General features: G+C 40.2%; 1 protein-coding gene across 3 annotated transcripts; it reads left to right on the forward strand.

The window, feature by feature from the left end:
* The first annotated feature begins 599 nt into the window (after positions 1 to 599).
* On the forward strand, positions 600 to 16,790 carry LOC119736056. 3 transcript variants are annotated; one of them, XM_038210060.1, is made up of 15 exons: positions 600 to 740; positions 1,520 to 1,593; positions 3,612 to 3,756; positions 4,382 to 4,438; positions 5,912 to 6,000; positions 6,696 to 6,744; positions 7,556 to 7,694; positions 7,810 to 8,027; positions 9,085 to 9,239; positions 10,187 to 10,275; positions 10,920 to 11,093; positions 13,104 to 13,194; positions 13,512 to 13,701; positions 14,675 to 14,873; positions 15,975 to 16,789. In XM_038210060.1, exons 1-15 carry the CDS (start codon positions 651 to 653, stop codon positions 16,130 to 16,132), a joined length of 1,917 nt encoding a protein of 638 aa, XP_038065988.1. In that variant the 5' UTR covers positions 600 to 650; the 3' UTR covers positions 16,133 to 16,789. The 3 variants fall into 3 exon arrangements, with proteins under 3 accessions (XP_038065988.1, XP_038065990.1, XP_038065989.1); XM_038210061.1 differs by lacking the exon at positions 600 to 740 and having other exon boundaries at positions 1,529 to 1,593; positions 3,617 to 3,756; XM_038210062.1 differs by lacking the exons at positions 600 to 740; positions 6,696 to 6,744 and having other exon boundaries at positions 15,975 to 16,790.
* Positions 16,791 to 17,089: the final 299 nt, after the last annotated feature.

A 17,089-nucleotide genomic window follows, 5' to 3' on the forward strand; every position in this document is an offset into this window, starting at 1 on the left:
CAGTAACGCCCAATAAAATTGTCCAGGTTGGTGAGAAAATATTTTTCGAGTCCCGAGTGATTTTTTTCCAACTTTCACTCGGGAGGTCACACACTGGGTAAACATTGTTTATATACGTCAGTGAAGGGCAAAGCCTATTATTGAAAATATTTTTGGGTTAACATTTATTTTTATTTTTATTTTTGTTTTGTCAATCTTTTGTACTTACTGTTTACTTCTGGGTACCAGTATTCTGTTTTAATTATTAAAACTAAAAGTACACCAAAAACTCTTAGCGATTCCAAAAAAAAATATTTTAAAAACACCCTTTATTTTGATTTATTTGTTTGCCAAATATAAAGGCAAAACAAGTTTGAGGTTGGAAATTTGACCTTAAAAAATCCAGGTCGGTTAAGTAAACACATACATGTACTTTTCTTTGGCCTTACCAACATTCCTGAAAACAAACTCTTTATACAGAGGCGGCATGTTATATTGAGGTTCGCTACATTGTAGTTTTACCATACTTTGAGGAATAGATAAACATGTACAGTAAACTCTTTCTACTGCACGTGAGAAACAAACAAGTTTAGAACTTGTTCTGAAGAATCCTTTGGTTTGATGGTCACCTTTGTGTTTTTTTGCAGATTTCTTGAAGAGCTTTCTGTAATATGTTCCCTGCCGTTGGAGTTTCACATCTCTTAGCTGTCGTATTCCTATGTTTCCTGCATTCGTCCTTGTGTGTCAGTGCAAAGAAAAAGGTGAATATACCCACGGTAGCTTTACAATTTGTTCACGCAAGGGCCTAACTTTATTGAATCATAAAGCAGAAAGATATACAACAATGTACAGACTTATCATTGGGTATACAGGTTTATCATTGGGTAGTATTCATGCACTCTCGTCTGCTCCTTCGACCAATAGGAGTAATAAAATATATGCTCGCCTCATAAAAAACGCATGCGGCAATGTGCTTGGAGGTAGTTCCTCGTATTTGGAGGTGGAAAATTACATCCCCCACCCCCTCCCCTGGATTTTGTATGCCACTGGATGTTTTCTTTTTATGAAATTATGACATTCTACATTGACAGTTCATAAATACCCCCTTAACCCCCCCCCCTCCCTCAGATGCTATATGCCACTGAATGTTCTATTCATGAAATTATGACGCTCTGCATTGACATTGCATAAATATACCCCCTTTCCCCCCCTATCAGATGATTTGCCACTGAATTTTCTATTCATGGAATACTGACGCTCTACAATGACGTGGCCCCCTCCCTCCCCCCCCCCCCCCCCCCCCCGATGCCATGCCACTGAATGTTCTATTCATGAAACTATTACGCTCTGCATTGACATTGCAACCCCCCCCCATCAGTATGCAACTGAATGTTCTGTTTATGACATTGTGATGCTCTACATTGACAGTGCTTATTTAGTTGCTCCTAACTGTTTCAAACATTGAAACATCACAAGAACTGCAGTCTGAAATGCAAGAAAGACAGTTTCATTTTTGTTGTTATTTTTGATGTTGTTGTAGGTGTTGGCTGATTTGACAAGTAACAAGCTGACCAGAGAAAACGACGGCAGTTTTGGCCTTTGGTCATTTCATGGGTAAGATCATTTGTGATGAATTGTTCGGTTTGTACATGGTTTTCAACTTCACTTTTTTGTGTGTGAAAGGTGCTGTGTAATACAAAATTAAAATGAGCAGAATTTTGGTTCAGTTAATAATATACCGGTACATGTACATTTAAACCAGCAATTGCATTTTGAAGCCTACTAGTAGGTGGTCAATGTAGGTGCCCCTCCCCCTTTGGAAAAACGGAAATAAGAAAATTATCTTTAGAGCAAACTGTTTATAAAAAGAAAAAACCTCAGATAGCATTTTTGAAAAAGTTCAAAACTTCCAGTATCCAATCCCACCGATTTCAGGCCACCTCTAGCTACCCCTCCCCAAAACAGAGAAACTATGATACATTTCTCTCCTTAACCTGTTCTGTTCTGTACTAAAGGTATTCTCAAATCCTTTTACCAAACAAGAAATAACTGTTCGCCCTGCCCCTTCCTCTCTTAATAGTTTGCCGGCCAAATTACAATGACTGAATGTGGTTTGTTTAGACAGAATTCATCAGCCAGCTTGTGTGGTGAAATTATTTTGAGGGGCCTACGTTTTACGAACAAATAGTTATCAATAGAGGGGGCTAAACAAGATCTCTAAAAATAAACCGGTATCTGGGCAGACGTGCCGAGGTCACTAAGTCATGCTGCAGGTGGTTGGGGACTTTGGGGAGAAAGTTATTACAATTGTATATTTATATTCTATTGTTAGGAGAGCTGGAGTAATCCGAGCATGGTTTTCGAGGGCTGGAAGAAAAATGGAATAAAATTCCTGGCTCCAGAATAAGTGAAATAGAAAAAGCAGTTTCAATGAGTGTTATTGTTCGAGTCGAGCGACGATAAGCTAGTGTTATTTCCGCCCCCTCACTTCACATCGAAATACTTGCATTTGTCCTTTTGAATTTGACTATAATTAGAAATGGAATTTCCCATGAGTAGAGAATGACGTGATATGACACGGTTGTCAAAATAGTGGTAACTGGTGCAGCTTTTAAAATAGTCCAAGTATTATTTGTGACTAGAAGTGATATTTTTCCAGTGACGTATATAAACTTAGATTTTAGTGGTGATGTTGAAAACAGAAAATATTAGCCCGACAGAATTGTTGAGTTCATCGTGCATGTCGGCCATTTTGGAAGACATAGCTAATATGACTTAGGAAGACTGTTCACATTGGTGGGAGACCGTTCACATTGGTGTTATAATGTTTGGCAACTTTATTTGTGCATATGTTGCTTACTGTGGGAAAAGTACTTTTCTCATAAATGGAATGAACTCCATGAGTAAGGCCAACAAAAAAGTCTCCGGTTTCTAGATGGTATGGAACTTGCCCCAAAAGTGGTGCGACAACGCATTTTTTTTTCCACCTACTTTTACTTTTCTTCAAATGTCGGCCGATTTTGCAGATAACACCTCGATCCCCTTTTAAAACTCTAAAACATATCATTCAGGGTGGGCCATAATGCTCTCCACTGACACGAATGTTCTTTGAGAAATTTAGATAGTCAAGACAAAAATCAGATATAACAGTAACGTCAGACTATACAATGTACATGTACATCATATATCAACACCATGCATGCTACCAGGTTGGTCATTAGTCTGGTCCCTTACATATTGCGCCAATTAAAAAGCATTGACAGGTTCCATGCAGATACACGACCATTGCTCCCTCAGTCTGGCTTCCAGACGCACAATTTAAAAATTACAACACGTACGTCTGCAAATGGTACCCAACTTAATTAAGTGCAAAATATATGGGAGCCCAGAGTGGCCACAACAAGTTTATACTCGATTGTAACCCATCTAAAAACACGTTAAAATTGTGCAGCAGCAGGGTTCCAGTCAAACCAGTGAGTTTGGCGGATTGAGACATCATCTTACCTTGAAAAGTTTTTTTTTTAAATTTTGCTGACGCGCATGGCTACGATGATGGGCGCGCTGACCAGAAATCAGAAAAGAAATTAATAAATACGGTAAACACCTGGAACGATTATTTTCTGTTGTCTCAGGACAGCAGCTGAGAGCCATGCTGATCAAACAGTGTTCACGTACAATGCTGATCTCCTGTCGAGTGATGGTAGTCGGCACGTCAGTATCGCCTCTACCCTCTACCCATGGATGGGGCTCACCTCGGACCTAGATCCACTGTTCCAGGTACATGAGAGTCTGAGTCTGATACCAGATTTTGGATTTTTGTTTCTCTCGTCTTGGTCCGAGACTGGCTTTGAATTTTTTGTTTCCCCTTTTTTGCAGCCAGACCAGTGACAAATGCGGTTAAGTTGATGCAGGGTTGGAGATTGTAATCCAGTCTTGGCAATATTGGCAGCGCTACCCAAGAAATTCTGAGCATATCTAATGCACATGCATTACTTTACATGCCTCACTTTACAGTGTGCATGGGGTATGCTCGGACTTTCGTGGGTAGCATTGCCAATATTCCCAAGATTGGATATTTGATACCTCTCGTTGATAGGAACCTAGTTTGTTGAAAGGGTACTTGTTCAAAAAAGGTGCTGAGCTTATGATGTCACTCTTGTTTCAAACATCTAACATATCGTCGGGTGCACCATGAAGTGACGTACCATCATGCATGGACTTTGTGCACACGATACGTCACTTCGTGGTGCTGAGGATATATTTCAGATCTCAGGAATAATTTCACTCAACGCATCTGCCTGTCTAATAAAGCTGTAGATCCAACTGAGTATACTGAAAATCATATTTTGTTTGTGGTCAATAGTAATCCACAATAGCATTTTCTTGTGAATTTTGTCCATAGGAGTATCTGTTCTTACAAGCGAGGGCCGCAGGCATCGACGGTTTTCTCCTAGAATGGGTATGTGCTTGAATTTTAATTGACTAAATTTAAACCTGAATACATGAGGAAAGGCGATTTCCATGGTGCGCAGCCTCTAATTTTCACAAATTTGGCACAAAGACTTGAAGCTAGAACAAGGGTGGATCTTGGGGGGGGGGGGGGGGGTGGGGTGGGGGGGGGTGGGCCAACGGGGGCCATCCCCCCCCCCCAACAAAACCAACTTTTTTTTAAGTGGCGTCGCAATAAAGGCAGGCACTGCGTACACCACTATCATTTTCCTCCAAAAGATTTTGTTTAAGTGGTCAGAAATTGCCTCAGATTGCACCACAGAGCATCTAGAATCCAAAAAAATTTTGGGGCCCTTAAAGCTGGCCCCGAATCCAACGCCGTATTATTTGGGACCCCCTTTTTGGGAGACCAAAAAATTTTGCCCTCCCCCCCCCCCCAAAAAAAATTGTGTTCTTGATCCGCCCTTGAGCTAGAAAGTCATGAAACTTCACAGCGAAAAACACGCATTTGGCTAAAGTATTGCAAAGAGAAGTGCAGGGGACCACAAATTTCCTGCAAGATTAAAGAGAGTGAAATGATGATGCTTTTAAACTTCTGTGTCGCAGACTGCAGTATGTGGAGACTTTGAAATTGCAAGAAACTGTGTATTTTTGGGAAAAATGACACTCAATAAATCACTTGTTTTCAAAAAAAGAATGAACGGGTTGGATTTTTGAGTACCCCTTACGTCAAGGTTGTTGTATGGCTGGTTAGATTCAGCTTGATCAAATACTTTTTCAAGCAGTGAGAGGTCAAAGTAGCCTTGTGGCATATACATTTTGTAAATTTTAGAAATGCACTGTATTTTTTGTATCCTGGTGTTGCATGTAAAGGTGACCGAGGAATTTCCATTCCATCTTCTTTTAATGCATTCTATTGTTAAAGGTAGGGTACATCATTTGTCATACATGCATTTTTTTCATTTGAAGCAACAAAAGTGCTCAAAATCTAAAGGCGGGTGCAACTGACCTGATGAAGTTTTAGCTCCGTGAATGCTGAAAGTTTTGAGAAAACAATATTCCAGGATCTCGGTTTCAAGTAAAAAGTTGCCAAGTCATGTCTCGAATTGCACCCGAAATCAGCGTCCGGGACACGTTCTCATTCAGTGAATGAACGAATATCAGCAACGCTGCGCGCGTGTGCATCGTGTCAGCGCTTGCGCACACCCATTCATGGATTCGCCGAACTGCAAACCACCTTTAATTTCAGTGGGAGTTTAGTACCATTAAATCTTTAAACCAAGTAAGTTTTTCAACTTTAATTTCATCAGTTACCTTTTTGAAAGCTGCAAATGATCGACTCTACCTTTAAGCACATGGATTCAGAATGTCAGTGCCAGAATGTGTCACAAAGTGCTCTAATAACTTCATCACACTCTTATAGATACACCCGTCATATTTTATGTCCGTTGTTGAATACAAGCATCTTTGATCATTACTTCAGGGCCACATGAACCACTCAAGCAACACAGCCCTCCGACAGCTACTGAGAATTGCCAAGAAGTACGGAGCGTTTACCCTCGCCATCAATTGGTAATGGATTCATTTCAAAGAAAATTATAAGTGGTACAGTGGTTATTGTGTCAGGCTCATGTGTAATGGTGTATGGTTTTTAACTCTGATGGGGAACATGGTTCTTGTGTTCTTGGGCAAGCCAGTTTACTACAATTGCCTCTCACCATCCATGAGTATAAATGGGTACCTGTACGGGTAGAGACCAGATTGCACTGATCTTAAGCTGCAAGATTTAGGTCTCATGGCCTGATGAATAGGGGTAATAATTGTGAAGCGCTTTGCAACTTTGTTATACAGTGCTTTATCTTCAAGCAAACTTGAATCCTTGATCCTGATTGGTCTATCCATGGCAACAACAGTGTAATATTATACCTAATAGCATGGTCAGTATCGCACTTTGCATATCATCACGCTTTTCTAAGATGCGCGCCGATTAAAAAAAGAAAGAAGAAACTTAAGGCCAGAATGCATCAATAGCCTGGCCCCATCCATTTCAACAATTCACAATTTATAACATACATTCAGGGAACATGACCCAAAATGGCTTCCTCGTGAATAAGGTCCATGTGGTAGCCCCGAATTGTTTCAAATTTTATCTGAATTTAAATCTTCAGCATGATTTGTGCGAACAGAAATCTGAAATGCCAGTTCCTGACTTGGCGTCAGTCAAATATGAGGACGATTATTAGGGTGGTGTTTTTTTTGTTTTGTAGGTGCGACCACTGGCTCACGACAGAGTTGAAGAATAAGACCAGTGGAGAAGTAGGTAACAGTCATTTAGAAGCTAGCGTGGCACCAGATACCACGCCGTGAATTGCCACAAACATGATGTGTATTTTGTGAAGCACCACAATTAAGTTGATAGCTTGGCTCAAAATGTGATGGTTTTATGGTTGCAATAAGTATATACAGACAAGGCAAAAGTCACTAAAGAAATGGCGTGGGGGGGGGGGTCCAACAAAATTTCTGTAAATGCAAGAAATACAAATATTGACTGCTTCGAGTGGTGTAGTAAAACTGGCCTCTTGAGGTGATCGATGGAGCATTCTGTTTTGCCGAGGCATAGCCTAGGGAAAGAGAATGCTCCATGGATCACCAAGGGAGGCTGGTTTTACTACACCACGAGATACATGTAAAACCGTCTATATTTGTTTTATGACACCTCTCCCACAGATTCTGCTTGATTTTAAAGGATAACTGATTAATTTAATCTAAATACAATTAAAATGTTCTTCCATTTTGAATACGAAATTAGTTGAAAATTTACTTGCACTTATTCCAAAGATACTTTCACGAAATGTTTGAACCCAGCTCTGTAGCGCTAGCGCTTGGGAACAATACGTGCAACGTGCATGCCATGCAATACCAGTTGCTATATGCGTGTGGTACTTGGGTTGCTATGGGTATAATACTTTGGTTGCTTCGGTTATAGTACGTTTGGCCGTGCTCAGCAAGATGGCAAAAAATAGCGAATGCCATGTGATGCAGAATCCGTGGGTGAGGTGTTATAATAACATTTTTGTCATGCTCTTGGCTGAAAATTGACCCATATTTTTCTCATCCTTTTTCCAAGGTGGTTGATGCATTCCACAGGAACTTGCAGTATCTGATTGACACTGTGTTCATACTTGGGCCCGAGGTTGTACTTTACCATGGCAACCATCCCGTCATCTTCATCTTTGGGGGAGGCCTTACGTCGGAGCAATTTAAAGGTATCGTTTACTACACACCTGCACTATATGTTAATGAATTTAATTGGAATATATTTGCTGTCTTCCAAAACCAAAGATTTTTCTTTTAAACTATTTGAAAATGTCTCTTTTGCAGATCTACTCGCCAAGCCCCTTCGCCTCCCTCCAGACATGACCACCCCTATTTGGATTGGTAGCTACCTCAACTTTGCCTCCGGTCCTGCACTGTGGGGTGAATGGGGCGGCCTGCTCAACGGCACTTTTGGGTGGGCGCCGTTCATTGAGAAACCCACTCCAGCTAATATGTCGGAGTGGGACTACTACGGGACATTAGAAGATGCTGTGCAATACCAGGTGAGGTGTTTTCGAAGTCTGGGCCATGCCTCCAGCTTCGGTTGGATTGGTGACATCAGAATCATTTACAAGTCTTTAAAGATGCATGAACTGTGATTGCATTTTGTACTTTGAAAAATAGCTTCCAATTTTAAATGTTTTTTTTTTCTGCCAATACAAAAGTTGCTCATATAAAATGAGACATTGACCAAAAATGTTTTTCTTATTTGATTAAAACAAAACAAACAAAGTGAAAAACTTTAAGGAGAAAAACAGTCGATTTTTGAAGAGCATGGAAGTCATCTTTTGCAAACATTTAACAATGAAACTGCCAAAATATTATACGTTATCCCGCGAGGGCGAGTGGAACGCGGATTAATGTAGTGCATCTGTGTCCCACATACCACGAGGCCGAAGGCCGAGTTGTATGTGGGACACAAATGCACTACATTTTCCATGTTCCTCAAGCGCGATTGTGATAACGAATTTATCTATAAGCAAACTTGACGCGCAGTATAGTTGGAAAGAGCACACTTTGCACTAACATTTCAGCAATTTAGCGCATGCAGCTGGAATGTCGCTCGCATCTTGGAATAGCGCAGTACGCAGGGTGCGATATGGACCGTGCAATACAGTATAATATCACACTATTGTTGCCATGGATCGACCAATCAGAATCGAGGATACGGGTTTACTTGAAGATATTATGCTTAATTGTAAGTGAATAATAGGATCAAACATCCTGTGAAATCATTGCACCTACATGTAGTATGGTGTTCTGCGAATAAGAATTATTGTTCCCGAAAGACAAACTGGGGATCATACCACAAGAGTGTGTAAGTCAAAAAGTAGTAATAAATAATTAAAAATGGAGGGCTTTCAACAGAAATCTTACTTTGTGTCAAGAAAAGTAAAGATGCATTTCCACAGTTTCCTCAGAATTGATGATATCTACTGAGCTGAAAGTTTTGCAGGTTATTTTTTTTAATAATCTGCTTCAGATTTTATTTATTGTTCTTGAATCGGCACAAATACACTTTTGTACAAATGGTGAACATCACCCTTCATTTATTTTCAGAGAAACCTGAGCAAGTTTGGCAATGATTGTGTAGCAACTGGTTCCTGCGTGCTGTGGTGCGGGTCTGCGTCCCCCGGCTTTGATAACAGGGGCTGCGCAGGCTGGGGGCGGAGTCTAAGATACCTCCCACGACGGGACCTGCAAACACACCGCAGGTATTGTCAACTAGGTTTTTGAAACCGCGGCTGTGTCTCTCAGTTTTGGCTTCATCCCTGGATGTCCGCAGGGTTTCCAAAGTCAGGGAAAAAACTCATGGAAAGATCCTGAAATTTAAAACTATTATGGAAAGTCATGGAAAATCCATGGAATTCGTTATTTTTGCGAGGAGTTGTGGAAAGATGATATTCCAAAAAAAGTTATAAAAAACAGGTGAAATACCCGCACAACCCATACGTGATTTAAAAATGCGTATTATTCGTAGGGGTGTGCATCTGAACCGGCTACCTGAGTACCCGACTGCTGATGTCAGGAACCAGTTCTAGATTATGGAATCGAGTGCCTGTAAACAGCTTTACAAATTACTCAGTAACTTCTCATACACGTACAATGAATAAGAAAGGTTTTGAATGCCATTTGCGGAGAATTTTCAAAATGATAACTAGACTACATGGAAAATCAAACCAGATTTCACGTCATTCTATGTCAATGACTCTCGCGAAAGTTGCAGTTTGCACCGTAAAGCAATAAAGCTGTTCAGACAACTTCAGGGATTTGCATTTTGGGGTTGGGTTTCTTTTACGGGTACCCGGGTATCCGTGCTTTGCTTCAATAGGGTACCCGGTTTCCTTGCTACCTGTATTTGCACAGCACTAACTATGTGTTATAATGTGTAGATGCCTTATTTAGTATATGGTGACATGTAAGTTTAACATGAAATCATGGGAGGAGCAGATGGCTGTGAGGGGAAGTGGAGGCCATCTTGATGGTAATGCACACTGCACAGATATTTATTTCAGTGTAATGAAGACTTATTCCAGCTTATTGTAAATATGTGCCTAATATGCCAAAGCAAAGTAGGAATTGGTCATCGAAAGCCCTTATTTTGCCCTGGAAAGTTGTAAAGGACATTTTCAGATACATCACTGCTTCTTTCTCCCTCCAGGAGTACATACAATGCTCAGTGGGAGTTCTACATTGGATTAGCCTCCTCTCCAGATGTTATTATCATCCCGACCATGAATGATTTCCCAGGTAAGCATCATTCTGTTGGAATGTGAATGATTTGACGCTTTGCCTCCATTAGGAATGAGGTCTTAGGTTTGAAACAATGTTCTTACTTTGTCTGAAAGCATTGCTTTGTCATTGTTCATTCTCCGTTACTTGTTATCTGACGTGTGACTGACTTGTGATTGACTTCTGATTGACTTCTAAATTGTGATTGACTTGTGATTGACTTATGATTGACTTGTGATTGACCTCCGACTTGATTTGTGATTGACTTCTGATTTGACTTGTGACTTGACATGTGATTAACTTCTGACTTGACTTATTACTGACTTGTAATTTGACTTGTGGTTGACTTTTGACTTGACTTGTGACTGAATTGTGATTGACTTCTGATTGACTTCTGAATTGTGATTGTTTTATGATTGACTTGTGATTGGCTTGTGATTGAATTCTGACTTGACTTGCGACTGACTTGTGGTTTGACTTGTGATTGACTTTTGTTTTGATTTGTGACTGAATTGTGATTGACATCTGATTGAGTGCTAAATTGTGATTGACTTCTGATTAAATTGTGATTGACTTCTGACTTGGCTTGTGACTGAGTTGTCATTCATCACTTTAAAATTATCAATAAATATCAATATGAGCGACTTTCTTTCTCTGTGCAGAAGCAACTGTGATACTCCCCACCGGTCCCGCCATGGATGCATTACACAGCACAGCCTGGCTGTCAGCCAAATGGAAGAATATCAGTGCTGATACCACAGGCGTGTCCCTCCCTGCTAGTTGGTTCAGTCTGTACCGCCAGGCTATCTTCTACCAGCGAACGCCACATCTAAATGGTGAGATTTATTGCAGTAATTTCCCCCTTTTTTCTGAATGGGTTGTTTTTTGTGTTAGTAATGCTTTGCTTTTTTTCTCAAAATTTTCTCAATATAAATTTTATATGTTTATCTAATATAAAATAGTAGAAGTATTATTCCTACAAATGTAAATCATGACAGATCTCCCCTTTGGCAAAACTTTTGCCAAAATTAGTGGGTAAGACGGCATGTTTCATTCCACTCAGCTTCGCCTTGTGGAGTATGGAACATTCCATCTATCAAGTCACAAAATTATCACCCAATGAAATTATTCTCACCAATGCACTCACAAACATTTCGTTATTTGTGCATTTTCCATTGCATGAATGTGAACCATTCATTATATGTTTTATACAAGGAATGAATAAATCCTCATCAGAGCCGCCAGAGTTGTGTTATAGAACCACCAATAGTATGCCCATGCAATGGAACTTCTGTTTACCATGGAATGGAACACGTTTTTTTTCGGTGGGGATAGTCATTGGGTTTGGACAAATAATTCAATGACATGTGATCAACGACCCGCCAATCAGATGACAGGGATTTATTCAGGCGTTGTTTACGTATAATAACCATTGACAGAAACGAATTGGGACTTGGAAATTATCTTGGGCAGGAAACCTCATTGATCATTGCCCTGTCAAGGATTAATAAGGGAATAAATATGTGTTTCGGAGGTATTATAACACTCTGTTTAAGACCGGTGGGAGTCTGGATGAGTGATAATTACCCTTGGCTTCGCCTCAGGTAATTATCACCCATCCAGACTCCCACCGGTCTTAAACAGAGTGTTTAATACCATTCAAACACATATTTAACTCCCATTCATAAATACCACAGACAGTTTAGCTATTCCTATTGGTCGAGAGCCCGTCACGTGGCCGGTTTTAAACGGATGATAAAGACATGGCTAGCTGGTCTTAAACACTTTTCCAGTGTCACAATAAAATGTGGACTCCTAAAAATCCAGTGCCTCTTACCGTTTCATTGGTTGAACGTTCACAATCCTCACGTAGGCATGCGCAACACTACATGCGAGTCAGAATTTTATAGTTCTAAATTCAAAACGCAACGGCCCAGGTGCGTTCTGCGTGACATCGCGCAGAACATGCTACGCGCGCGTCAATCCCCATAAAAGGGTTGTTTACATCTTACTCGCCAGCTGAACACTCCATTATTTTGCTAGAGGGATGTTTCAAAAAGCATGAAGTGAACTTGTTGAACAAAATCGGGATTTTTTGAACGAATTATTTGATAGTTTTTTACGGATAAGGTATTTATGAATGGGAATAAATATGTGCTCGGTCGGTATTTATCACTCTGTTTAATACCGCTTAGAGTCTGGGTGCTGATAATTACCCGAGCCGGAGGCGAGGGTAATTATCAGCACCCAGACTCTAAGCGGTATTAAACAGAGTGATAAAAACCTCTCGAGCACACATTTATTCCCTTATTCATAAATACCTTTGCGGTCAAAAAAAAAAAATCTTTTCGGTCCAGAAATCAAAACAAGTCAAAAACTAGACGTTGCCAACCATTTTGTTCAACAATTTTACTTCACGTTTTACGAAACACCGCTCTGACTATAATATGGAATGCTCCTCCACAACTCGTTACCTGATAAGGACATTGGCGTGCGCGTCGCGTGTACTGCGCGATGTCGCGCAAAATGCAGCTGGGCTGGTGGTGTGTGAATTTCGGACCATGAAATACTGATTCACTGGTAGTATTGCGCATGCATATTTGAGGAATGTGAACGTTCAACCAATGAAACGTTAGAAGGCACTGGATTTCATGGAGTGTAAATTTCATGTGACACTGGAAAAGTGTTTAAGACCGGCTAGCCATGTCTGTATCATCCGTTTAAGACCGGCCACATGACGGGCTCTCGACCAATAGGGAATGAGTAAACTGTCTTTGGTATTTATGAATGCCTAATGATATATCAGATTTTTCAAATCAGTTCTCACTGTGTGTGTTATTTGTCAGTTTCACACATCATCTCAGCACTAAACCAGACAGCTTCACTGATCAACAACACACTGTACGCCGAGGCATCTAGCTCTCTGCATATCATCAGGTATGTTTTTTTCCTTACTCGTTTTTACATTTTTCTTTGTCTCAGTGTCTAACAACCAAATATCCAAGGTAACACTGTCCAAGGTGAAACATTTCCTGTATATCTAAGGTTAACCAGCCCCCAAAAAAGGTGGACAACATAGATTTTAGAAATGTTTACAATTTTAAGCTATTTTCACATTTGTTTTATGTAGTTTGCAATTCATATACCACTTCCAAAGTCAACTTTGCAACGTATGATCCATTTTTCACATGCCATGGTTCTGGAGCATTGAAATGTTTTCGTTCCATTTGAATTAATATTTCTTTCCTCCCCAGAAAAGATCTACAGAAGCTTGCATCCAGATTGAAGGTGACAAACTTGACCTTTGACCTACCAAGCGAGGGCCTGTATCCTACCGTCAAACCAACCACACAGAATGGCTCGTATGTCGTCAGCAAGACCGACGGGCTGTTCCTTGCTGTGGAGGAGACCAAGGCTGCTATGCTGAGAGCTGCAAATTTTAAGGTGAATTGCTGATTATTTTTGCTGGTCAAAGAGGGGCCATCCTAAATCCCTCCTTGTTATGCAAATAATGAATGTTTATTGAGTGCAATGGAGGGAATATTTTCCAGGCAATGAGGCGTAGCCGAGTAGAATGGAACGGTGGAATACGCCAGGAATATTTTGACAAGAATGGAACGACCAGGCGTAGGATTACTTTTCACTCTCTACCTCAATGCCAGGCGGGTTGAAGCCATCACCCTCGGGCAGCACACTCATATTTCTGGCCTCCCTCGCTGCGATCGGGTTGCTGACAGATATTTCCGGCCTCGCTCACTGCGTGTTTATCCCTCATCCGTGTTAGCTACATTTTGATACCCCGTTTGGTACCAAAGACTGTAAATCGTCCAACATTGACAACGGTTTATGAAAAATGATGCAGTTTGAAAAGTTGCAAATTTAAAGAGTATGCGAGTCGAGTGGAAATTGCTGATTGACAATGTGACACTGCCCGAAACGAACGGCAGGAAATATCGATCACACAGTTCTTGTGTGCATGGGAACATGTGAAATTGCATTACCCACGCTTTGTGCGGGCACTGTGCAGGCGATAGGGGCCAATGAACTACAGGCATGTGTGTTGGCGCTCAGCAATTTCTCCCTGCGTATCTCTGAAATTGCAATTTCAAACTGCATCGTTTTTCATAAACCATTGTCATTCTTGGACAAACTACGTGTTTGGGAGCAAACAGGGTGTCAAAATGTAGCTAACAAAATCCCCCAAAGGTCTATATCAATGATGTTATCATAAGACGATCGGATTCAAAATTATTACCCCTCCAATGATTGTGGACTTTCTTTTTTGCGGTGTTTTCAATGTAAAAGTGATCCCTACTTTGGCTGTAAATAAAATAAAGAAAATAAAGATACTGTCAATAGTCGTCTTCATTTCTTGCATGTGACTAACCTTGGGCTCAACCTCACTCAATCGATACAGGGACTACTACGATTTGAGTATCGTCTGCAGAAGGAGACCTTCTCACATCTCAAGGTGTACTCCTCAACATCCAGACAAAATAAACCACCAAGGAAAGAACTTCTTGTATCAAGGTATTCAGAAAGCGGTCGGGAAAAAGAGGTTTTTGTCAAACACGGTGATTTTGCGGAGGTGTGTGACATCATGGTGACATCATCAGGTGGGCATATCTGACATTTTTATAGTTTCTGGAATTGGCATTGTGCCAGGCATTTTGAAAATGTGAAAATTTGAAAATGTGAAACTTTACGTGGTTACCATGGCAGTGTTGCCAGGCGACAGTAAGCACGGATTGGGTTGGAAAGAGATTTCATATTGTCGGTATTGTTTTATACAGAAATCTATTAGTAAGAAAATAAATATTAAAATTTATAAGGAAAGGAACTGAAAAAGAAATTGGATAGAAATTATAGGAGCACAGCTACTGTTTTGAAGGACCGTGACTTTAATACAGTAAAATTTACAGTGGAAATTGCGGAGAAGTACAATATAAATGCAAATATTTGCATCGGTTTTTGCAATAAACGGCGCCACCTTGTGTCCATCAGAGAATGGGGTGCATCAGAGGATTGCAGACCGTAAACAGACTGCCATAGACCTCAGTGATAATTACATGCATTTCCTAAAATTATTCAAAATACTCAAAACTGTCCAAAGTGTTTGCAACACACCAAATTAAAGCTTATTTCAACATCTTTCATTTTCCGTTCAATTTTTGAGGGATTAACAAATGAATTTTGAGAGATAATTCCATCCAAAGATGATCACCATCAAAAGCAGGCCTGAAGCCCAACGCCATTTTGAAAACAGCCTACACTCCATTGCAAAAAAGAGCCGTTTTAAGGCCTGATTTCATCCAAATTTCACACTAACACGAGCTCGCAGTCCTCTGCATGGCTTCCACTCCTGGCCCTCAAAATGCTCTAATACCGGAGAATTTGAGGGCATGCAAATCGTGATTTGGCTGGGGTAAGCAATTTCGGGCCTATTTACCGGCCTGCACCCAGAGAATGTCAAGATTTTTTACGAAAATATTGAAATTTCTTCAGGTTGTATGCAGCTGATAAAAACTGAAGATTTGGGGAAAAGAAAGTTAAAAAAATTAAAGAAGAAAAGGGATTTTGATCTGCTTGGAAGGCCATATTGAATGGAAAGCTTAACAGAAATGTTGCTGGCTTTTGCTGGTTACTTGGCTTGTTTCATTGACGTTTAAAAAAAAAAAAATCATCACCCCCCGTTTTATTTTGGTTCCATGTATAAGGTGCCTGGGAGTCTGCAGTAGTGGCTCTGCTCAAAGTCAACCAGGCCTGGGACCACACCGCTGAGCATTCATCAGATCTGTACTTCGTAGCTGACGAGTCATTCTTACTGCGCAACATCTCTCTCGAGTTTCAAGTCTTTTCTGTCGATCCAAGTTGATGATTTCAATTTATATATTTATTTAATATTTTATTATTTTCATCCATGGGTTAACAGAAAATGTATTTAAATGTAATACATCTTCAGAGATTTTCAAACGTTTAATATATGGTATATCTTGCCATATACTTTGTCTACTTAAAACTGCTGTAGGGGAGCTTTTTAACAACTTTACTTGTTTTCCTAACAAAATTATATATTTGGCATCAACAATCATCTTAAAATAGAGGCTTCCACTTTGTTGTGTCCACGTATCTCCTAAAATGGTGTGTGAAGTTATGTTCCTGAAACGCGAGTTTTCAATGTCAAAAGGTCACACCTCGTTTAGAAAAACCCGGATGTAGCCCGGACCTTGATGCACGGAGCGTATCCGCGCGAGATATGACTTTGTTGCAGAATCGAGTTATGACCTTGTTGCACTAATGTGACGATTTGTTCTAATAGTTTTATTAACATTGTTAACTAGGCATGGCCTAAGGGCCAAAAAAGTGTCTGGTTTCTGGTATGCGCGCGCATCGCCGTAGCCATGCGCGTCGGCAAAATGAAAAAGTTGTTTTTTCAATGTATGATGATATCTAAAATCTGCCAAACTCACTGGTTTGAGTGGAATCCTGCTGCTGCACAATTTTAACGTGTTTTTAGATGGGGTTACGATCGAGTATAAGCTTTATGTGGCCTCTCTGGACTCCCACATATTTTGCACTAAATTTAGTCGGGCATCATTTGCAGACAGTGTTGTAATTTTGTAATTAAGAAAAAAAAAGGAAAAAGTTTTTTTTTAAAAAGCCGCGTCGCTGCACCACTTGTGGGGCAAGCTCCATACCAGAAACTGGAGACCTTTTTTTTTGGCCTAATGATGTAATTTTGAAATGCAGTAAATTGTTTTAAATATTAAAGGTGTTTTTTAACACTAGAGATAGTTCCCTGTCTTTAAGTAAGTACAACTTATAACTTCTT

Source organism: Patiria miniata, unplaced genomic scaffold (assembly GCF_015706575.1).
Source record: "Patiria miniata isolate m_02_andy unplaced genomic scaffold, ASM1570657v1 HiC_scaffold_29, whole genome shotgun sequence".
Classification (NCBI taxonomy): domain Eukaryota; kingdom Metazoa; phylum Echinodermata; class Asteroidea; order Valvatida; family Asterinidae; genus Patiria; species Patiria miniata.